The 24,677-nt window shown below is 46.0% G+C and overlaps 1 protein-coding gene and 1 long non-coding RNA gene across 3 annotated transcripts in view; one reads left to right on the top strand and one right to left on the bottom strand.

The window, feature by feature from the left end:
• The window catches only part of LOC135905083 (calcium-activated chloride channel regulator 1-like), a 43,575-nt gene that overhangs the window by 13,256 nt on the left and 5,642 nt on the right, over nt 1-24,677 (bottom strand). Inside the window, exons 3-10 of the mRNA XM_065436053.1 lie at nt 23,753-24,050; nt 21,717-21,823; nt 19,315-19,488; nt 16,813-16,940; nt 13,546-13,660; nt 9,519-9,746; nt 4,984-5,280; nt 2,908-3,126 (exon numbers count right to left, since the gene is read on the bottom strand). Of these exons, the coding sequence (XP_065292125.1) occupies nt 2,908-3,126; nt 4,984-5,280; nt 9,519-9,746; nt 13,546-13,660; nt 16,813-16,940; nt 19,315-19,488; nt 21,717-21,823; nt 23,753-24,050 (1,566 nt within the window). The remainder of the gene's footprint in view (nt 1-2,907; nt 3,127-4,983; nt 5,281-9,518; nt 9,747-13,545; nt 13,661-16,812; nt 16,941-19,314; nt 19,489-21,716; nt 21,824-23,752; nt 24,051-24,677) is intronic.
• The window catches only part of LOC135905085 (uncharacterized), a 63,227-nt gene continuing 54,504 nt past the window's right edge, over nt 15,955-24,677 (top strand). The window contains exon 1 of one of the 2 annotated variants that reach the window (XR_011515100.1): nt 15,955-16,250. This is a non-coding gene — a long non-coding RNA (uncharacterized lncRNA). The remainder of the gene's footprint in view (nt 16,251-24,677) is intronic. The other variant, XR_010565312.1, reaches the window with a different exon arrangement.

The following is a 24,677-nucleotide window of genomic DNA, read 5'->3' as shown; positions in this document are numbered from 1 at the left end:
TCTTCCTCCATTCTGTGTCCACGCTTCTCGGGTACAGATACTTGTGCACTTTCTCCACCGATTCATCCACTTTCTTGAGTATTTCTTCAACGATAATATTGCTCTGCGCTTCTCTGCATTCAAAAGAAGCCCAACACATGTCACCCTGGACTGCCTCATTTGTGCTTTTACCGTGGGCTCCCAAAGCCAACCGGCCTACCGATCTTTGGCTAACTACCAACCCACACAAGATATCCGATTTTAAGTATGGAATGACATTTGCCAATGTTACTGCTGGCGCCATTACTGCTTTCCAGATTAAATACACCACCTCATACTTATTCTGGCCCCACAGTGCTCCGTTTTATTATTGCTGCATTCTGCTTCCCCTTTATATCCAGATCATCTTGGCGGGTGCCTGAGTAAGTCTTTCCTTCGTTTATGTGTACGCCGAAGTCTCTATATTTCTTTACTATGGGCATGACTTGCTGCTAAACTAACACCACGTAATTACTCGTCTCTTCATTAAAGATCATTATTCCCGATATCTCTGTGCTAAACTTAAGGTCTTGATTTGTCGCTGCACTGCCATAGATATTCCTAAGTGTCTGCGAATCGCTTGTGTTGTCCCTTAGCAGCACGTTGTCGTCCCCACTGACGTTCAGTTGCATCAGTTGTCCACTACGCATATACGATAAATCAAATCCTATTTTGCTGTTTTCCAGTCGTCTTCGTACGCTCTTAACAGAAAACGCGAATAACAATGGAGACAGAGGACGTCCTTGCTTCTGTCCTTCGTGAAGACCCACCACTTTATTGCGTTTTAGACGCCCACATACAATTCGTACTCGGTTGTCTCTATATACCTCGCTCAGCAGTTCCGCGAAATCGTCATCCAGTCCTGCATGCTTGAAGATATCCCACGACAACTCCTTTCTACGTTTTTATAGGCTCCTTTAATATCTAAAAATGCAAATCGATAAAGGTCTCTTCTGAGCTACTGAAATCTCTGTCCACTGAGTTAGTATAAACATATATTCTGAGCGTCTGCCTGGTCTTAACGCATTCTGTAGTTCCCCCAGTACATCATTTCCCTCCACCCACTTCGACAGTTCTAATTTTATGGCTTGCATTGCCAACGTATGTATCACCGACGTTGATGTAATTTGCCTGCACGAGCTTGTCTAATCGTTATCACTTTTGCCGTTGTAAATGAGGTTGATCTTGCTTTCACGCCATACAACCGGAATTTTCTTCGTACTGATCACCTGCTCTATGGCATTAGTCAGCTGGACCTTCTCTTTGCACTGACGTTATTGATTAGCCGTATTGGGATTTCATTGGGTCCTACTGCCGTGTTATGAGGTATATCACCTGCTGTTTTCCAGAAAAAGTTTTCTATGCTAAAGTTTGACCTGTGAGGCTTCTCTGTTGTCACTGGATATGTTTATGTCTAAACTACGCTTTCTTTCGTGCCAAAGTTAACCCCAACAACGTCTGTGATGTACCTCCGGGGATCGTCTCCTTAGTATATGCTACCATCTTCATCCCTTATAGTCGTTTGCAAATTTTTAGCTGGAGCACCGAGTGCTTTTATAAGGTTCCAGAATTTTTGGGGGGGCACGTTTGTCTCTGTAGCGAATGCTATAAACCCTGAAACGATGGGGGGAGGGGGGGGGGCGACACTCTGCCACTAAATGAGGCATTAAGCGCTCTAGAACCGCGTCCATTCCTAAATAAATGTACAGACCTCAGCTAGTTTGAAATGACATACCTGTGTACAATCGAAAGGATGTTTATTTCGTGATCTTGCAAGTTATCTTTCTATATGTACGTGTTAGTCCTCTGCAGGTAGTTTTATAGAAATGTGGCGCTGCCTACCCGCAAGAAAAAGCAAGCCAATTATTTGCAGGGCCGCCGTCTCGTAAAGCTTCCTGCAAATACTAAGCCAGCCACTGTACTGCACCGACTGTACCGCAACGTCCTGTATCCGTACGGGGCTCAGTCGACAGTGAGTCTTGGGAATGATCCTACAAGTGGCGCCACGTGCACATCAGCCTGCCTCGTTTGCCTAGGTCTACTTAATGCCGACGGCGACTGCCTGTCCCGTTTTCACGGACGGCGCATTAAACAACAATCGCTGACGGTCCAAAACGCATGCGTTTCAGATGACCTAACTTTCTCTTCAAAATTTCACAGAAAATAAATGAAGATACTTTGATGTCCGCGGCATTCCAGGCATCGCGCCTTCTCGCATTGCGGGTTAAGGCGCTTGTGGTGAACTGAAAACGTTTCATATCGGTAGCCGATGTTCGTGCTAAAAGCATTGAGTGGTCGTTGCTTGTAAGCAGACATACGTTTCACACTGCTCGATTCCAACTGCAATTATCATTTTATAAAAATAAGTTACAAGTTCTAACCGATGCTTCGTCTATAATCGATGCTTGGCCGACGATCACGCACACCGGGTTGGCCGGTTGACGAGGGGGACTTATTTAGACGCGGTAATATTGCAGACTATGCAGTCGCGGAGCATGTTCTTATGTTCCGCATGCCTAACTGTTGATGAAGCGTTCGCCCATCACAGTGCCGCACATAAGTCAGCTCCTGCGGTGGGTCGCCAAGCGCGCATATGACCCTACCATCGTTACGCACACGATGACGTTTCGAAATTGAGGAGGAGGCGGCAACTTCCCTCTTCCTCATGAGTTGCTCCGCCAGCAGCTGGCGCTGGCACTACTACTGTTCCATAGCCCCTATTAGTAGCTGGACACTGACGAACTCCTATTCCCCACCATCACATAGGATGCACGTCAATCATACGGGGAAAACAAATGGCAAATGATGCGACAGAGTCGCGCTTCCCAACAAATTACACCACCGCAACTCGAAGCTAGCCGATGCTCAGCTCTCGGCAGTTTACCTTACCTTTGCGGGATCTGGCAGGGTTATCTTGGTTGTGTCACCGTAAGAGGCACTCTTGCAGGATGCGCATTTTTGTCCACTGGGGTCCGTAACCCCTACTTTCAGTGCTCGATTGGTTGAACCGGCAAGTCTAACGGAGATGATTGCGTTCTTAGCCAAACCGGCACCAATGGTGAAATTCTGCTTTATCCGCGTGGTGAAGTTTTTTTCAACTTGCAAAACCTGCATCGTGACACGGACACTGTGTAAGTTTGCGACTTTACTACCCAGCACACTGAGCAGTCAAAATTACCTGTTTACTTATATTAAAAATAAACGGGAACATATATACTAGGCAGAAAAAATAGGCGGAGCGCACAACTTAAAATTCAAAACGCCCCCTCCATTACGCAAAACTTCATACTGTAGTCATGATGCATATCGAAGAATCATACGTGTTCCGCCAATGTCACCGAAACCCTGTTCATCAAGCTTCATCTTGGGATCTTTTGCAATAAGGTTGCTCTACTACTCAAATACTAGCATAAAATAGGGCGGTTATCAAAGTGGTCAAGGAGTACCTGTCGGTACATAGCAATGAAGCAAAGTTGCAGCTAGGTTTCCAATGATAGTATAGCCACTTCGTAGTAGGCACATATAATAGCAAGACTGACGACGTTGTCAGTGCAATTGCGCTTTTTATATCACCCGAAAAATATTCATTGATTGCATAAAGGTTACAAATCATTTATTCGGTCGATGAATGAATGAAACTCATCGTACCATAACCAAACTCTTGTTAAAGCTGTTGGCTTGGTACTTCCGCTTGACGCTGTTTGTTTTAAAGCTCAAAACAGACAGCGTCAAATACATGTTCATGCTGTAGTGGTTGTTAAGAAAGAGAAACTGGCACAGCTGAGTCACTCAAACAAACTTCATAGGGTGAACATGTGCCAAGAACAAGATGTAGTGCTGAATCATAACGACAGGCGTGAGCACACTCGTCAATCATCGACAATTGATGTCTGAGTCAAGCACGCCGGCTATCTCTCACCGACGCATCCTTCATACCGTTGTAATCGCTGGCGCTCGCGTATGGTATAGAATGTACACCACCATTTGCATTGAGCTTGCAGTGTACTTATAAAGAAGGTTCTTTTGTGACAGTACCGGCGGCAAAGTTACTACAATTGAAGGTGCGTCTGGGTGTCGATCAAGAACATTCAAGCAGTGGTTACTCGCCGAAGAGCAGCGACCTCAAAATATAACCAATGCACGCGTATTAATGCACCACTCTTAAAAGGCGTCGTCCCGACGCGGCAAACAGAACATGAAAGTGAAAACGTACGCGTAAAAACGAAAACTAACAAAGCACGTTCTATATGACTATGACAGGGCTGCCATGGAATATGAAAAGAGGGTTGATTAGTGAACAGGCATGAAGTCACTGCACAATCAAGCAATAGAGGAAGCATACGTGACGACTTAATACGTTACCGAAGCCACCGAAGCCAGACGCTAGTTTTATTTGCGCATAATTGAGGTCATTGCGCTCTGTATACCTGCTAATAACAAGCAAACATTCGTAATGTATCGCCTCTAAACTCTGATAGCTCTAGTGGCGTGCCCAGTGGGGCTAAATGATGGATACCATGTACAAGTGCCCACCTTGACACAGCCTCTCTAGAAATACTTAAGGCGCCAGAAATTGATAACGGATCTCCTTAACATTGTCAAATGGTCTGGATGACTTCGCTAACAAAGTGTCATTACACAAAAGTAAAGTATAAAAGTCGGTTGGAAACTAACGGGTAAAGCAGTGCATTACGGAAACTTGATAGGTTTGAAGCAGATGGCGCCTACTTTGGTGACTCCGCCATGTCTTATATCGTTCACAAGTAGTCCTCTGCTCGCCTAGTTCGTCTCTGGATGCTCTTCAGAGCCAGACGGGCTTTGGAAGCACTGTTTGCAGAACAGTTTTTTTTTTGGAGCCATCCGTCGCTCTATGGGAACTAAAACAATTCTTAGACGCAAAAAAAAATAAACGAATGGCAGGAGAGGTAGCGGCAAATGTGTTAAAATGGCAATACTAAAACTTACCGTAACGGGCCATTGGGGTTCCACTTCGGATGCACTGGCTGTCACAAACGCCGCACCCATGTTGACGCCATTAAATGGTTGGCTGTCTCGGAAACAGAACGACTGGCCCTTCGTTGCAGCAGCCAGAGCTTCAAGTTCTTTGTCAGCTTCTCTTCCAATCGCAAATGTGCTTAATTCGATGAGGGACTTCACGAGGTTTTGCATGACGCTCGCCACATAAGGCGTCCGGTTCTCCTCGCCGTCGGTTACCAGAAGAATGATGGAGCCATGTGGAGGATCATGTGGCGAAGTCAGAACCTGCACGGGAAGGATACCATTCTGTGTAATGAGTAGTTGCGTGTGGTAAATACAACTTAACTAACACATAATGAGAAGGAACAGTAACGACAGCGTCGGGTGCTCTGTGCAGAAGTGCGACGGCATTCAAATAACGCAAAAGCGAACTCTCGTAAAACAGCCTAGACATATGTCCAAACAAATTCGCAACATTACAGATCAACAATGGGATTTCCACCAGCAACGAATGCTTAAGAAATAATCTTGTGAGTAGCGGTAGCTACGTTTTGAAACATTTTCTTCTACAGAGAACTTTCATACCGTTTAAGGAAAAAAATACTGCGTCGGTAATATTGCTTCAATGAAGCCTCACAATCTATTCGCTGTACTCATTACAAAAACGTAAACTACGGTGCTCGACCTTCTCAATCATGCATATGGATTGCTATAATTTGAAACTGTTCCGATCTGATTGCATTTTTCATCATTAGCGCTCAACGCAGCAAAAAATGTAATATTTAATAATATCGCAGTTCGCCCGAAAGGCAAACCATCGACTGCGATAGCAAATTAGTGGAAGTAAGGAAAGTAGCTTCATCGGCGATATAAGCTTGTAGATATAGGCAAATAATATAGGCAGATATAGGCAGATAAATTAACAAGCATGGTGTCACGCGCGCACTGCCAAACATGAACACATCTCACTCGATGAGCGCAGAAACTCGCTATCAAAACTCTGAAGTGTGAAAGCGCGGCAGCAGCTGCCAGCGAACTGACCTCCGTGGTGCCTCTCGCATCAACGCCAACTAAGCCGAGAAAACACAGTGCGCGCCGGACTCTGTCCTCGTCCGAGATGGCTTGCAAGATGCAGCGACCCCGGCCGCCCGAAGTAGAATGTACCCCCCTCCCCACCTTCCCTCCGGTGCGCGTGCGCAGGGCGGAATACGGCGCGTTTTGTCCCCGCTTTCCTTCCTTGGGTGCTCTCCAGCAGCGACCCGAAAGTCCAGCATGGACTAGTAAGGCACGCTCGCCGAGTAGCCACCCTCAGTGGTGCCCTGGAATAGGGGCGTCGACCCTGCGCAGATGGGGAAGAAGACCGTGAAGATGGCCGACCACATCTGCCACCGCTAATTTCTACACCATTAGAGCAAATAAAGTTTTTCCTCCTCCTCCTTGCGTGCTCACGATTGAGCCGCGATCGCCGGTTCACAATCGCACGCTTTTACTCGCACATACAGTATATGGGGCGCGGCGACGATCGCCCCCTTGGATTTTATACGGAACCTCACGGCGACGGCACAAATGCTCCGGGAGTGTCCATATAATTGCTATCGCAATGAAACCGAAATTACGACATGTTATCGTTACCTGTCTTTCACGACATAGTTCGAACTTCGCGGATCGACCGCCGCCGTGGCTTAGCGGCTGTGGTGATGCGCTGCTCAGCACGAGGTCGCGGTATCAAATCCTAGTCGCGGCGGCCGCGTCTCGATGAAGGCAAAAAGAAAGAAGAACCCCGGTGTCCCGTGGATTTAACGCCCTTTAAAGATGCCCTGGTGGACAAAACTAATCCGGAACACCCCACTACCGCGTGCCTCATAATCAAGTCGTGGTTTTGGCGCACAAAACCCCGGAATTCGTTCATTCATTCAAACTACGCGAGAACATCCAAATCTCAAGGGGACGTGCACACAGCTATTACGCATGAGTAAAGTGAACAAAACAAAAGCGTTTCTTTTTGTATCCGCGCCTTGGTCGCTTTGACCCTCCCGCTATTGAACCGAATGTTACGAGCGGCCCCCTCCTTCACCTTTCTATCACGCGAAATAACAAAAGCGCGAGACCTCCCGACGTTATTGTGACGTATAAGTGCGAAAGATCCATTATTACGCCTAACAAAATTGAAATTCACGTTCCAAAGGGAGAAGAACACGGTTGGCCGCGGATATATAGGGCACTGGCACCTCGGAGTTGCCGGTGAGATTGGGCCACATCGCGTCCAATACCCGGCGTGGTCATGGTTAACGCGGCGTGGTTATGGCGTGGTTAACACCATAGCCACTCAGTGGCTATGGTGTTACCCGCCGTGTTTGCTCCGTTACTATGGTGTTAGCTAGCTGAGCACGAGGTCGCTGGATAGAATCCCGGCCACGGCGGCCTCATTTCGATGGGAGCGAAATGCGAAAGCACCCGTGTGCTTAATTTAGGTGCACGTTAAAGAACCCCAGGTGGTCGAAATTTCCGGAGTCCTCCACTACGGCGTGCCTCATAATCAGAAAGTGGTTTTGGCACGTAAAACCCCATAATTTCTTTTTTTAATTTTTTTTAACATCGCGTCCAATAAACAGATTGGGTGACAGTATAACCTTGTTGGGACCTTTCGCCATATGCACAACCTTCTGCCTACTTTTCTTCAGTGAAGATCCGTTTTATCGGCATTTTTATACGCCCCGTTTCACACCGTCACGAACATCGACGGGACGGTGGCCGCGCCAATAAAATGACACCACTTTCACATTCGTACTCTGTCATTGTTTCGCACTTCTAATATTTAAAGCTTGGGAAATTTGTGATAGAAGGCACGAGCTGTCGGTGTTTTGCGTCATGACATTTGCTTGTCGGCGCCTGTTCTGTAAAATTTAAGGAATAATTTTGTCACGAACGTAAAACCTAGTATGAGTAACTTTCAGTGATATAATGGTGGTGCAAAATAACCCGCCTATATCGCAAGTCACATATCAAGGCGTGGCAAATAGGATACGTACGCCTGAAGATATACGGAACCTTGGGCCTACGGCGAGACTTCGCAAGGAATGTCATATAATTGCTATCACAATACATGTACATGCATGTGATTGAAACGTATATATAGTGAGGAAGCGCAAAATGAAAGTGTACAAAAGGATGAAAACATGCTAAAATCGGCTGTAGTGCATGGCGTCATCCGCCCGCATGACTTTTTTGTGTATTTTTTTACACGTATGGATGAGACTTGGCAGTATAAATTAGCACCGCTCAAAGCCAAAGCAGGGGATGTAGAACACATTTCGAGCCCCATAAATCATCTCATAGCGAGGGTCTTGTACGTGACAATATTGGTACCGTTAGACAAACTACGAGTGCTTTTTGGCAAATTGCCTGCTTCTCTACTCGCGTATTTATTGACTCCAGGAGACAAAGTGTGTTTCCCATGCAACAACTTGGCGGTAGGAGGTGCTGGCTAGATTACCAGTATATAACCTTAACCTTGAACACGTACATTTTAGCCCAATTGGTAAAGCACCTTTGCGTAAAACGGAGTATGCGCGTTCAGCTCCCACCTGCGGCCGGTTAAGCTTGCGTCAACTTTCACCTAAGTTTACCTGACGATTTCTAGACTTAATCAACCAGAAGATTTTTCCCCTGCGCCAGCTCCGGTTTTGTTGTCTTGCTCCATACACTTGTCAATTTACACCTAGACACTTCGTCTGTTGACTGTTCATCACATGCACGCAGACGTATCAATTATTTCCGCTTATTAATGCAAGCTTATAATTTTCGTACCAATAAGCAATGCTCATAGTTTTTTTTTCCCCTTGCAATGCCCGATAGTGTATAGAAGTACTCCAGTAACGCAAGACTAACGCTACTCTCAGGAAACCCTATTTACGTTGGCTTCACCAAAGCCGACCTGTATAAGCTGCTTCAGTGCTGCAAATGTAAAATATTGGCTCGTCGTTTTACACCTTACATCGGCCTTGAGCTGCAGCTCTCTCGCTGCGTTCGTTATAAAGACGAAATAAACACAACCCGCCGTGGTTGCTCAGTGGCTGTGGTGTTGGGCTGCTGATCACGAGGTCGTGGGATCGAATCCCGGCCACGGCGGCCGCATTTTGATGGGGGCGAAATGCGAAAACACCCGTGTACTTAGATACAGGTGGACGTTAAAAATACCCAGGTGGTCGAAATTTCCGGAGTCCTCCACTACGCCGTGCCTCATAATCAGAAAGTGGTTTCGGCACGTAAAACCGCATAATTATTTTAAAAATAAAAACCACGAAATATTGACCAGACTTAGTCAGTCAGCCCGCACCTCTATTTTAACTTTGCAGGAACGCACGACGGACGCCACGGATGGGCGACCGACTCGGCTATCGTTCGTATCGCAACGTGCCGTATGTATCGCGATGTTGACCCGACAGACTGAAATGAGCGCTGATAAACATCGCCGCCTCAAGCTCAGAACGCTTTACCAGGCAAATGAGAATGAAAAGGCATACCTTCCGTGCCAGCTCAAGTCCGCAGCCAATGCATGTCTGGCCCGCTGGTTCGAGAGCATTCACTTTGTCAATAAACCCTTGCCGAGTGGTCGAATTGACGATTAGCATATCGTGGGTCACTGTGGCATTTGTGGAGAATGATACAACAGCCAGTCTCCGCAAACCATCAGGTATAGCTTGTATGTAGTGTTTGGCAGCTTCTTTCAAAAGAGCCATGCGATCCAGACCCTGCAATACAAAAAAGATCATCATCATATTCACCATCATCATCAGCAGTAGCAGAATCTGGCTAATTTTATGTCTACTACAGCACTAAGGCCTCTCCCAACTATCCCAATTTTACCCTCTCCACAGAAACCATGCTTTACCACACTTTTTCAGTCTCGGCCAACTCTTGGCACTGAAAAAACCATGCAACATAACGCGATTTCCGGTTTGGTGGTAACGGGCTATATTTTTTGCCGCAAAAGCTTTTGAGCTAGCACTGGAATCCATCCACTTAGAACAATCACTGTCTGCCAGTCGGATCGGATTGAGATCGGAGTGTTCCGACGTTAATGTTACGTCTTCGGAGTTGCAATGCACCGCAAGGCACCCGTGTGCTCTTCACCTGATTCCTGCATCTTTACTAATAACGGTGGTTAGAATTTTCACTACTCGTACAAGAAATCAGCAAAATGTTATTCCTCTGCCTCAATACCCCGGCCTCTGCGTATTTGCATAGACCCTCTGTAGACAACGAAGGCCAGAGGGACATGTCAGGATGAGTTCAATAGGAACGGCTCTGTAGAATGTGTGTGGCTCATGCGCATGAGACAGAGATAATTCTAAGCCGTCAGATATGCAGCATCGACTTTCTGGAACCTAGCGTAGGAGCAAGCAGAAAGACGAAAAGCACCACTCTTCGAAAAATTCGGAACCGGAAAATGAGGCCCCAACGCCTTCAACTGCAGCTAATATTCCGTAACTCAGACACACTTTAAACGCATTGTAAACAGTTATGCCCTGAATGCTGCGGACTGAAGGAGCAAAACAACCAGAAATATAACAGACTGTCAGCGTATGCTATTACTTTCAAACACCGAGGCAGGGGCGTGCCTATTTTGAAAAATGTGCAAGGCTCCGAAGAAAAGCAGGTGTGATTGTGATTGCAGGTTTCCATTGCCTGTAATATTTTTCTTGCTTGTTTGTTACATTTGCAACGCACAACTCTGGGTGTCACCAGGGTTACGTGAGCGGCTACAAGTCTACAAAGAATAGTGAAATATCCAGGCTCTTCTTGTGAAGCAGTAATCGATCACTTTGAGCGTGGTGTTGACAGGCCTTTCTCTCTGCCCAATATTAGCCCTATTAGCCGTTTAAAATAGGCTGTCCTCTGAGTATATAAGAAAATGCACCTGTTTTTATCGGGCAGCGAAATATTTCATTACCCTTGAACAACGTTTCTCTTAATGCGTTCAGATTGTATGATGCTACTTTTACTATGTGTGTTCTATGAAATTGCGGCCTATTCAACTTTCACTCCCCACGCAAGCGTTCAACGCGAGGGGTTTAAGACTAGATGACACGTTAGGAAGACTTCTTCCAGGAACTCAATAATTCCGTAGATCTGTCGAACAAAAAGCGGCTGTGCGTTTCATATACACAGTTTATCCTGCATAGAAGCACAAAAGTCATAGGTTTAATCGACCTGAAATATGCCGCTGTTTTCCCGTGAGTAAGTGTACGTGTTTTGCAATTTCTTTCTTATTCCCGAAAGGAAACTTTTTCCGGCGTTCAGCTTTACGTGCACTTCAATTACCAATGCACCTTCCCTAGAAGCACGATCATCTGAAACAGCGATTTGTATAACAACAACTCGCATGAATCGCCAGTAGTCGGATGGTTACGCTACGATGAATAGATCACAAAATTATGTGCGCAGCTTGGTGTCACAGCCTATACCTCCCCCAACCACTGTGCCGTTTGCACTGCTGAAAGGAGCAAAGCTCAGTCCTGTTTGTCACGTGATAGCTGGCGCGCCGCAAGGGTTTCAGTGGAGGGCTTGGCGCGCAAGCGACAGCGTTGATTTGAAAGTGTAGGTCACGTGATTGTGTACAGGTAGCCAGCTGAATTAGTGGCCGGCAGGCTATGTTTCTCAGCCCGGTGTCCTCGACATGTCGGCCAACACTCAGCACGAGTCTGGCATTGCTGCGAAAGCGACGAACCTGCAGGCCGACGTTTCCTAGGATCGAACTGTCGATTCTGACTAAGCTCACGTATTTCAACTGCTCTCAGAACTCGTACCGGAACTTTTTTCAAAATTATTTTGATCGAGAATTAAAAAAGCAACTGTTGCGTGTTATCTTTTTTTTTTTTGTGCATTCTGCCAGTGTAGCGTCTGTCACGCGCATTGCCGTTTGTATTTTCTTTTATTTGTTCGCTCATTGATTTCCTTCTGCGCGGGTTCGTATGGGGATCAGGAGGCCGAGCGTGAACAGAGCAGCAACGCAAGCGGCGGCAGGCCGGGCACGAGTCCATCGCCTCCGAGCTCGTGTCCGCCGCTTGCCGGACTCGAGCTCGAAAAAACCAGCTGGAGAGGTGGGTATGGCGCACCCGGCAAACCCGCGTATTTAAATTCAGGTGTACTTGAAGGAACCATGGGTGTTCCAAATTATTTCGGAGTCTCCCACTACTGCGTGCCTCATAATGAGGTCATGGAACTGGCACGTAAGACCCTACAAGTCACGTATTCTGCTCAAGTGACAATATTGAAGTCCACTCATAAAAAAATATAAACGGAAGGCTCACGGGAAACCGGCCCTCAACGCGTGATACGGAAGCGCTAATTTCTAGCCCCTGATTGCATGGCGCGTGAGGTAGAGCGTAGACCGGAGAAGCATACTGGCAGGGTGCCAGGTTTGTGCCAAGGCCGAAGCTCCTCGGCTAGAGCGCAGACCTGGTCAAATCATGCTCACCCAGCTAGGCCCTTGCAAACGAGCCTGGGCTTTCGGGTAACCCCTAAGCCCGCTCACTGCTCTAGCCAAAAATATATATTGGCTCTCTATAGCTAGTGAGTTTCAGCTCAAGTACTTTCTAAAACATAGGACCTTAAAGGAACACTGAAGAAAAATACTGCGTCGTTTTAAACGGGAAGAACGTTGTCTGAAAACTGTTGTCATTAATTTCGAAATATAAGGTCGTTTAGATTAGAAAGCGAAGGTCAAAGTATGAGTGTGGTATTTCGCAGTGAATCCCCAACGCCGGGATGCCATTGTAATGTCACCTAATTCAAAGCAGAGTTTCTTGCTTATGCCGCGTTGGCTCAGGAAAGTTTTCTGAAAGTCGACATGTGGGATGGATGGCGCCATTAGAACACAATGTAGCCGATCTTTATACATCACTAACGAATTACGTAGGAGCTCAGTGACGCTGTCAAAATGCATGACGTCACAGCAAGCTGGTGTGGAAAATTCAAGGCGGCATCGCCAGCCGTCTCTCGTCAATTGGCTTTTTTTGGTTCACTAAGCGTCTTAGTGTGGTGAGAGCGGTGTATTCGACAGTGTAAAAAGGTAATTTACTAATACAGAAGAAGTCATTTTTCTCTGTAGTGTTCCCGGTAACTGACACTTTGCACGGATACTTTTTCACTGGCTACGCAGTAAGGTGACCTAATTGCATTATTCAGTAACATACACGCGCCTGTTTTCATGCTTCCACTTCTATTTTAGCATTTCATACACGTCTTGCACGAACGAGAGCGTCCACGTGGCTCCTTCGCACACCCATCGCTGACGTCGTGGAGGAGCGTACAGCAAATGCAGGAGATGCTGCGTACACAACGACAGTGCTAACAGCCTTTCTAGAAAGTGCAAGACGTCGAGTTTCTCAGCGCCGAACACGTTCCTCAACGTGATAGGCGCTGTCAGTGTGCGCAGTATGCGTTCAGTGGTGCGGGCGTCGTACATCGGCCATTGTCGTTTCACTGCTACTCTTTGCTAAGAGCAAGGAAATGGCGCAACAATAGACATCGAAATTATCTTCTTACCGACATACTACCCGACACATCCAACACCAGAACGATTTTTTGAGGTTCATCTGCCCTTTCTTGCCATTCTTCGAAGGCGACATCAATATGCTTGAAGTGGTTCGGCTCCGCTAACCTGAAATCAAGGTTTGGAAGAGCACGTGTCAGCTTCTGCCAGTCAGAACGCAAAGCACGAGACAACACAGCAGCGTCGAAGCGTTACGTTATAAATAACAGTCAAACACCTTGATAGCTCAGTGCTCGGGACCTTCAAGATAGATCGTTATGCAGGTCATTTCGTTGTAAAAGTCGCGTATCATGCCGTTCACAGTAGGACAGGATAAGCAAGTTCAAGAAAGAACATTTTTATTTAATATCCATTCAAGAGACTAAGTGAAATGGCTCTCTAAATTTTCTGTGCCTGCTTTGTCTGACAGAGTTTATTGGATCCAGGTTCGCGGCATGTTCGTAGGCGAGATGCAGGAGCCAGGCAAAGTAAAACTGCAGATCGCAGATTGCCGGTATCACCTCCCTTGTAGTCAAAATTCTTGGTTCTGTTACAGCATATTAATCCCTGACACCTTCGGTGACATTTTTGTCCTCTCCGTCTTGGATGGTTTTCAAAACGGCTTCGATGGTCACTTACGTTTACATCACGACATACCTCTACTGCGACGGATTCGTCAGCCGTCGCATCGATTGATGCATTACCACGAGCAGCGTACGAGTTGAGCGATTTCTGTGGCAGTGCAGCAGGAATACTGCCCATGGTGCTTCACTCCTCAAGTGCACCGCTATGAGTGCTAAAGCAGGCCACACCTTAGGGACATCTTCGGGATGTGCTGGTGGCACCGCTAAGTGCCATCAATTGTAAAGCAAGAAATGAGTCATCGGAGACACCTGGATCCCTTCATTGCACAGGCAAATTTCTTGTAGTGGTCTTAGTAGTATAAGCGTTCACAATTCAAATGAAGGATAGCGATTCACCCGAGACATAACCAATGCTTCTTATACATGCCATTTCGCTGTGGGAACCTTCGTTGTGTTAGCGTTCGACTGTATACTGGTAACATCGTCGAAGTAGCTACGTATGCATTGGTCTAGAGAAATAATGCTTACATTTGTGGACGCTTGCGTGCACATTCTGCCCTCAAGCATCGAGCATGGTGCAGCGCTTCTGTATTAGTGTATATATAAGAAAGAACTTAAACCACGTGTCCCATGCTGACGCGGGCCAAGCTACTTAAAAAAGGTGAGGGAGGGGGTTATGAGATAGGACTATGGATCAACGATTGTTTTGTTAGCACTGACCTCGCCCACACTGGTGAGCTTTCCTGTTATGAATTAGCTAATTAGTCTGAAATTATTGTTATTTTAGTGCATACTTGCACAAGCTCGAATGTTAAATTTTTTGTCGCATTCGAAAACCACATATTTGGAGCTCGGTACGTCCTTCCCCGTTATTTTATTGCGCCGTTCAAAGTTGTGCTGCAGAACCAAGTCAGGCAACCAAGTCAGCCACAGAGAAATGTTGATTCATAGAAATGATTTTTAGAAAGCGCCCCAGTCACGTGCGTGCAACGCGATTTACGTCAGAACTTTGAAAAAAGAAAAACACACCAAAAATGCTATCGAAACTGTGGCGAGTTAGGAGAACTGCTGATCTGGGCCTTTTCGATTGGGTGCACAAGTGTTTAGGCTTCAAGACATATGCTTCAGAATGGCGCAAAGTCACAGAAACACATGTGTTCTTGTTGTGTTTTTTTTTGCAACATGGCTCCACAATTTCCTGTGCTGGGTGATCTGCGTGTTTAGAAAGAATCCTGGTTTAGACCAACCTTGCGCAGCAGCCACACTCGACAACTTTGATACAAATTGGGAGTTGGCATACGTTTCACTGGATTAACAGTTTCAAGCTTACGGCACAGGCATCGGACATGCGCCAATAATAAAGCTTTGTTCGCATCTTCCTTCGAAGCTTCGTGCCAGCGATGACATGCCGTAGTTCACAAAAACAATGATAAACAGAGACCGAGAAACTTAGGCAGAACACATCCCTGATGTCGCTCAAATTAAGTGAACTGTTCGAGAACAGTACTTTGAGGCACTTGCACATGGTATGTAAAGTGTGCAGGCCTCTGTACTGACCAAAAAATTGACGGGAGATTAATTGGTCCTTTGTGATAAGATAGCAGTTAACAATACCATTTTCTAGTGATGTGGTAAATTCAACATTCCTTACTACAGCCATCGAACTCTATGCTGATAACATGCACGCGTATAAATCAACTGCTGTTATGCGAATGCGCCCTAGATCACGTGAGTGATCTAAGAGCAGGTGTAATTCCAAACGCTATCGTCAAGCGAGGCCGATTAGATATTCGCGAGAGTTAGAGGGTGCGGAAAAGGTGCTGGATGCGTGGTCCACGATGCGCTCGCAGAAAGGCGATAACGGTTAGACATGGGAACCGAAGCGGTGGGAAGAGAGCAAGAAAGTTTTGCTTTAGTACTGTGCATGTTGTACACACGTCTATGTAAGAATCGTGAGAGCGTCAAGCTTTCGGTGCGTTTGCGGGGACATTGTGGCCCGTCGCTGATGCCTGACGTTGTTTTCGGCATAACGCTGACATTCCCGTTCGGCTTGTCGCTTTTAAGCTTCTTCGAAGGTCTACCTAGAAATCTCTGGTGGTCTTGACAACAGTCCAATTCATGCCACAAGTTTGATCGTAAGTACTTCAATGAAAGCGCGCTGCTTGGCATGTTTGAAGCTTTGATGCTTTAAGCTGTTGCACTCGTCTTGGCGTTTGGCATGATGCATGGTTTGTGCGTGCCGTGATCGAGACACGTCAGACTTCTATTTCGGCGCGTCGCTTTGGGTGACTGATGCGGTCATAAATTAGTGTTTGTGTCTTGTACGCATGCATTGTGTGCCCGTTATGGGCCTGGCATGAGTGACGCCAGGTGGAAGACTTCCATGTGATCGCGCCTTGCTGTGTGCGTAGCGTTCCAAATGCGCCACAAAGCCACCAAGCAAACCCGGTAGAGTTCCAGTTGGAGTCATGGTGTTCAGATTCTGCAGGTACCCTTCCTTTACCTCTCGCTCTGTCAGCCAGCGCTTTATCTTTAACGTAGGTGAATACCAAATAGATCAATATTCATTACGTTTTGGCAGCGTTGTTCTCATCATTAACCACATATTTCACGAAACATATCGTATTTGCGCGATGGTGAAAGAAGTCTAGTAATACCGATCGCTGAGTCTGTCAAAAATGACCAAAAGGCACGCACTCTTTGAAGTCGTCGCTCAAGTGGATGACATCAAGGACAGCAACACCGTTACACATCTTGTTGTGCTTTGTCGGAGCAGCACTGTTGTGCATGCGGAGACTTTGACTTGATTCGCAAAAATGGGAAACCTGTAAGGTGAAAAAAGAACTTGTCAATGGGAAAATAGGATCAGTGAGTATTGTACACTGACTAACGCTTCCCTAGATTCGAGTCCACATCCCGTTTTTGCTTAATTAACTGCATACAGCCCATTATTGCGGCACGTATGAAAAGCAAGGACGTTTGTATTACAATCTTTATAGAAACCACGCTGAACATAGTGGTGAACAGTTTCTGCAGGAAGAAGCTCCGATTAGTGACCGGTAGCGTAAATCAGCTTGCAGCAGAACGGCTGGAATAGACGAACTATCTTGCTCATTGCTGATCTTAGAGTTGGTAACACACTGTGTATTGCACTATGATTGTAATATAGTGCTCTCAGTAAATGCAGCCGCAGAAATCCCTATTCTGCCAAGAGGAAAACTGTGTGTCTCTCACATCTTGCTCCCAGCTCCCAATTCAACATTACCAGAAGGTTATGCAGTATTTGAAACATCGCCAAATTACCAGTTGTTTTTGTGATTGGAGCATGCAAGGAATGATATACGTATATACTTGTGTAAGGACCGAACCCCCGCTTTGGAGGCTAAGTTTTTGAACAAAAATGCGAAATGTCCCCCCGGAAAGTGAAGTTAGCTCCGTTTCCGCTAAATCACGTTGGCTGCTTTTCCATCGACATCACTGATACAGGCGCCGCGCACCCAGTATTTCTTGATGTGGCGCGTCGTCTCCGCCGTGTTGGCCATGTTTCCAATCTGATTGGTGGCATTTCGCCACCAGAGAAGTGAGCCCTTGTTGGGTCAGCGCTGGGTCAGGCACGATGGGAAGGCATCTGAGGTCGTTTACTGCAGCGTCATGTCATTTGCGCTTATCTTAAACTCTGCTACAGTTGCGTAGACAGTACGAACCTTTAGGTGGCTGTCATCGACATGATTCGTATAAGGGCCGCACCCAGCCAAAATTCTGGGAAACACGGCGGCTTTTACACTTGTATGTACGGTACATCACGATTGGGTCGACATTATAAGTGTAACTGTGGTGAGAGGAAGCATTTATTTATTATTATTTTTGAGATATTTGTAGTAAATAACGGTATATTAATGAAAATGCGTACCATGAAAATACGTTTCTTTCACCTTCTTCTAAAACTTATGACAGGGGAATCGGTACGTCTTACAAGGGCGAACGAATTTTCCAGAGGAACCTGATGCATTCCACATTAGTCGCAACCACTCTTCCCAGTCAGTGAGTGACGCTTATTATGGCTGCGTCAGCATGCTATAAGCCGTTTTTTTTTCGAGCAGCTAGATGCGTCGTTGGGAATGAGGATTCCGCTTCAGTTGGCACTACATGACATTTAATGTATTCAGCATCGGGTGTGCACGATCAACAGAAGAGCACGAGACACAGTGTGGGGCACTTTTGCACCTTGCCGTGCCTTCGTTTCCTTTTCAATAAGTACTTTGAATTTAATACTAAGAGAGAGAGAGAGAAAGGCAAAGGAAAGACAGGGAGGTTAACCAGAGATTATCTCCGGTTGGCTACCCTGTACTGGGGGAGGGGAAAGGGGAAGCGATAGGTGATAGGGAGAAGGATTAAAAAAATAAACTACACACACACGCACGTACACACGTTTCACTTTTACGGGCAACATCTTCTCCGGCGTTTTGTCGTGTTTATTGTGTGCTACAAACATAAAAAGTTGCCTACGAAACAAACTATCGTCAATGGCACCAAGGGTTGAATGCATGAATGTGTGGTGTTTATTGGCGCTAGGGCCACGTGTGGCCAAAGAGCGTCATGTCTGTGGTACTGAGTTGGCAGTGCAGTTATGAGGTCTATGAAGTTGATGTGGCGTGGATGTAAGCACCGAACGTTGGAGGTCAAGCTTAGAAGCTCTTGCTCAAAGTCAGCGAATGCCTTTCAAGTTGGCTGAAGCTCTATCAAAGCTCCCCCAGAATGATAGCACAGCGCTCCCGTCATATTTTTTGCTTTCGTAGACATGCTGCCGTGTTTCCTAAAAATCCAGAGCACAGAAGAACGATGAAGTGGCATAACTGCAAGAGCGAGCATGTGCGCCAAATCAATCGCCAATTGGTTGGCTGCCATCACGTGGTCTCGACCGGCATCTGCAGGAAAGACTAGGAGCCTCCTACATGATCGCAAAGTCTTGGAGGGACGTTTACGCTCAGTTTGTGATTTTTGTTGCTGAGCCAGGTTTTCGAGTGCATCCCTACCAATTCCAGTCACACTCGACAGCCCCACGGTATAACGCTCATATTCATTCACTAAAATTAAAGGATAGCCAGGGGCCTCTGAAATTCAAGCATTCCGCAAGACGCTGTCGTTTCCACAGTTCATGTTTTACATAAACATAATAATATTGAAAGAAGGAAATCTTACGTTTTGGACGTAGGGCATGAACATGATTGAGCTTTCTGCTGGGCTTTCAGAGTCAATAAAAGACGAGACGATGCAATTTTCCTCAAAGTGACACTCGTCGTCGATACTACATTCCGAACCATCACTTAGTTGAGCCGTGAAATATATGTTTTCTGAACAAGCATTCAGCTTCACCTGTAAAAAAAACGAACAGACAGCCAGAACACTGGCAAATTAGGTCAAAAAGGCTTACAAAACTATTTTGTCAAGGAAAAAGTGGACCTTCACTTCCTGATGAATAACAAGGCGCGATCTTCGGCTAGCTGGTACACAACAGTCGGTAGGTGGCGCAAGAAGACGGTGGGAGAATGTCGCTCCATACAATTTTTTCACCACAAACATCGAGTTTTTGATGGTTACGCTGCTTCTGACGTGAGGCACGGCAAAGCAACATGGGCACTGAACGGTTCCCGAGAGCGAAAAACAAAATGGCTTGGGATTGATAGAATTTCAATTTGGACTGTGCGTTCGCGGTACGTGCTCCAGTAAATAATTATTAATATTCGGCTGCACATCGATTGACGCAATTTAGAAGGCTGCCGAGGATTTCGCCTGCTGATTTGTGCGCTAGAGGCTATGTTGACACATGAGCTGGTTCTGCTTTCGTTACAGCATTTTAAAGCACTCGCTTCTTTTGAATCGTTCCTCAGTTCCGCACCTTCGTCATCGTTTCTAATGGACTCGCTCTCCATATAGCAGACCTAGGCCGCGTGCCAAGATACAGCTGGGCAAGAGTTAATAAAAGACGAGACGATGCAATTTTCGTCAAAGTGACACTCGTCATCGATACTACATTCCAAACCATCACTTAGTTGAGCCGTGAAAGATATGTTTTAGCTTGCCCGGTATTCCGGTACACCTGGCCGAATGGGCAGACGGCTGGCGCAAGCACAGACGTAAACATGAGATGTTATCATAAAGATCTTTATTTCCATCCATTTTGAATCCGAATAGGGATGAATAATCCTCTAGCCTTCATGACCTAAACAGGCTTTATTACTACTATCGTTGTTCAGCCTTTTGCCGATCTGATATGGATCTTTCGTATTTGAACCGTCCGTCACTATACTGTACCATTACCTACACTTGCAATGAGTCGGGTTTTATCAACATCTTTCCTGCTTTTCCTGCACTTATACTCTAGTCGTCTATTACTTATCTCCAATGCTGACGAGGTAATCCTTTAGTCTTCATCGAGTCGCAACGTTCCTGGAAGCTAGACACTCCTTGCGGATATCGCCGGGTCATATTATTTTGGCATTCCTTCACGGTGTGCAAAGCCGTTTCCGGGCTTCTTTATTTTTTTTTGCTGCACACACATCTCTCATTTAGTGGCGCATATTTGCTTCGGTATGTTTTTGTCCGCAGGCAGCAGGCTACAGAGCTTCAAGTAGCAAGGCACTCCCTTTTGCCTTTTCATAGAAGTTCTCCCGTCTGATTTGTTTCTTGCCGTTTCTGTGAATGTTCATGTTTTTTTGTTTTGTTTCCATCCAGTGCATGAAATTCACCGAGTCTGTTGCTATCGCTTTCCTTTTTAATGACTGTTTCCCTTTCCACCCCAACGATGTTTTAGCCGAGCTTGTCTTATGTCCTGCTGCCCGACGTCGTCGGGTTTCTTGTTATTTCAGACTGCAGTTGGAGAGGCCTACGTTTCCTGCTCTGCATATTTCGCCATTTGTGCCATTTAACGCCATGGATGCGATTACCTTAATTCTGAAACGAATCTTTTATGACGCTACCTTTTTTCTGTGTAACTGTAACTAACTGTAACTAACTGTAACTGTACTGTATCTTCAACTCCTCAGTCACTTGCATACGTCAAGAATAACTTGCGTAGTAACTAAAAACATTTAAATGAATATGTAATTGAGGCAGAAAGGTGATAAAATTATGCCTTATTTAACTGCCCTAATTATATTGTCATCGGCGTCGTGGCTTCAACTGTTCGGAAGACCATGGGAAACAGATTACATCAAAGCCCGTAACAAGTTTTAGAAAACAATGTGTTTCCTTTCCACTTTTCTTGTGCTTTATAGACTCTTCATCAAAATTATGCACAGGTAAATAAAAGGAAAGAATGAATGCCTAGATAAGCAACTATAATCTTGAGCTGCAAGCGCACGAATGTAACGACAACCTGGAACCTTGTTCTAATATTGCCTTCATACCAGAAGGGTAATCGGGATGCTTGCACTGCGGGCACATGAAGTTTCAGTGCGAATGTTTTTAAAATTCCAAATTAAAGCCAGCCAGCACGCAGTAGAGTGAATCACTTCAGTGTCACTATTAACAATTTCGGTGACTGATTTGCGCGAGGAAAATGTCTAGCGCACCCCGCAACAAGTTGAACGCCTGCTACTCACCTTATCACCCGCGCAGTACGTTTCCGGAAATTCGTTGTCTCCACGTGTGCCGTAGTCATCAAACACGCCATAACGCAGGTGAGCCCATTCATGCACAAAAGTGTACGCTGCAGTAGAAGATAAAGTAATGCAATCAACACACGCAGTAACGCACACTTTTTTTTCAGCACACTCCGGGGCATAAAGAACCGATTAGAAGAAAAGCAAGCAAAACTAGGGACGCCCCTAGGGATTCTTGTTCTCTCATCCCAGTGGAAGATATGCGGTTGGCTGTAGCTCTGGCTAGGAATATTCCAGTGGGATTGACTCGGCTTTTAAGAACGACGCACCCACCTCTCGTTTTACATTGACCTGCTGACTTTTGCTTATCCTTAAGGACTCGTTCAATTTACGGTGGCGCATAACTTGCCGAGTGATCACCCACCACGACACTGTTCTGTAAGCTTCGAGTGCAAAAGCGCGTTCACCTTATGCTAGCCCCTTTCCATACGACTTGCGGTCAGGGGCAGCTGATGAGCAACATTGCGGTACTGGCGGGCACAATGCGGTCTCTTCGAAACACTGTAGTTGCGGTAGCACGTATTAGTGCTCATTAGAATGACGTAAATGGGTATCTCCCGTAGCATGTATTAGGGGCAAATCCGGCAGGTGAGCTATAAGCTATGAGACTGAAGTCAGTATTGGTATAATTCACAGTTGGGAGCTGGCTATCATCCGGGGCTAAATTTTGCCAGTTCGACATTCTTACAAAGCTGCGGATTAATAGCGCTTAAGCGCCACGAAAATGAGGATTTTCAGTTATAACGCGAAGCTGTCTATGGCTAGAATTTGGAGAAAAATTTGTCCCGAGATGTTTACAAAAATGCGCCGGAGCGATCAGTCCCCCAGATTCCGGCTGATGTTATCAGTCTCGGCGATCGGTCTGAATGTATTCTTTCTTCGGTTAGCAAGTAGAGAGGAAGGGACAAGAAGATGGGGATCGGTACTAACTGCGAGTTGTTATCTCACTCGCTTGCTCGTCACGGTAGGGCTGGGAAGGAGAGCTTGCACTTGCGCAAAAGCCCTTTCCCAACCCTACCTGCGACGACGAGTGGAATGTATCCTTCCTGTTGGAACGGTTTTAAATTGAGAGCTACACGGACGTCAATGTGCCGGCCATGCGTCACCGGTCGTGTATAGCTTTAACCTTTGGCAAGAACGCCCCAGTACAGCAGATCGCAATGTATCAGAGCGACCACAAAGCTGTGGTCACCGTGGTAAGAATCAGACAAAATAAACACGATAAAGAGTGGAAGGGCACCATTTCTTTTATATTTGCTGTAAAAACTAGTACCATTCTTTAGCAACCTTACACAGTTTGTCTGTCTGTCTGTCTGTCTGTCTGTCTGTCTGTCTGTCTGTCTGTCTGTCTGTCTGTCTGTCTGTCTGTCTGTCTGTCTGTCTGTCTGTCTGTCTGTCTGTCTGTCTGTCTGTTTGTTTGTTTGTTTGTTTGTTTGTTTGTTTGTTTGTTTGTCCGTCCGTCCTTCTGTCCCTATTTTACCCGCACCTATTTTACGCCAACTTAGGCTCAACAGGTAGTTACTGGTTAAAAGGGTGGACCATCGAGCTACTCTGTTGAGGGGGCCATTTCGAAGTCAGGTCTTGGACTAGGTCGTGTCACTGGTTATGTGACAGAGGGTATGCCTCTCTTGAATAGCATTAACAAACAATTTGAAGTAGAATTCTACGGAGCTGGACAAAATGGAATCTACGTTACATATATACAGACAATCTTGTTTGACAATTATACTCAGGCGCGCGTCATGCATGGACTTGATGGCGATGCTGCTAGACTGCGCAGCGTGTCCAACGGGTAGCGGGTGAGAGGAACCAGGTTCCATGCACTGCTGATTCGTGACCAGTTTCGGCAAAGCAATACGGTGCATCAAAACATGGCTTCAATGCGAATCGCCCTAACATCGACACTCATCGCGAGATTGATTCTGCCCCAAATTTTCGCATAAAATCTACGTCACCACAACAGAAAAATTGCTTACCGGAGCTTTCATTCTCTTCCGTTGTCAGAGGACTCAAGCTCAAAAGGTAATCAGCTGGAAGATGAATGAAATCTCCTTTTTGCCCACAGCCTCTTGATGTCACCGTGTAGGGCCCATCGTCTCCGCAGAGCGACAAATTCCTGATTCTCACATCGCTTTTTGGGTAGTATGATGTCCCAAGAATACGGGAATCTTTCCTTTTCGGCCAAGACTTCGGCAATTCAATGATAAACTTCTTGAAGTGTACTCTTCCGTTTGTAGCAGTGTGTAAAAACCGTGAAGCTGACTTAAGCATGACCTGCACGTTGAGAGGTAGCTGTAAGTACCCGTAAGACCTAAAAGACAGTTCAACGTTTCGCACTACACAGAGGCGTGCAACACTAGATTCTAGTTTGGAACGGTAATAAATGATCCGTATTTCTCGTAGACGTTCCTTATTTGTTAACGACTTTACAAACTGAGTTAAATCTTGTATGAGGTCGTCTTGCGGGTGACTGCGTTATACACAGAGAAATTTCTAACATCGATGCATCTACCCTACCCTTCAGTCTGACGTTGACATTTCCAGCTCGTGCAATGCTTGATTCTTGAAACAAAACAAATGTAAAGTCATCCCAATTACGCGCATGACTAAACCACCTGAACCATATATCTAATTTCTTGATGGAAGCCTTTTGGACCTTGTTAGCACGCACGAGCACCTCGGTGTGCATGTTACCGATACACTCTCCTGGCAGACGTGTATTGATCGCGTTACAAATTATGCTGAAAGAACACGTGGATTTCATCTTCGTAAGTTTCATCTGACTGCTTCTTAACACTACTACTTTACGAGGCTTTCGTGTGCCCTAGAGTGTGTGTCAAGTGTCCGAGACCCGCAAACTAACTTCCTTGCGTCCAGAACCACTCTGCTATGTTTTATCGG

The sequence above is a fragment of the Dermacentor albipictus genome, chromosome 6 (assembly GCF_038994185.2).
Source record: "Dermacentor albipictus isolate Rhodes 1998 colony chromosome 6, USDA_Dalb.pri_finalv2, whole genome shotgun sequence".
NCBI lineage: Eukaryota > Metazoa > Arthropoda > Arachnida > Ixodida > Ixodidae > Dermacentor > Dermacentor albipictus.
This window is presented reverse-complemented; position numbering and strand designations above follow the sequence as displayed.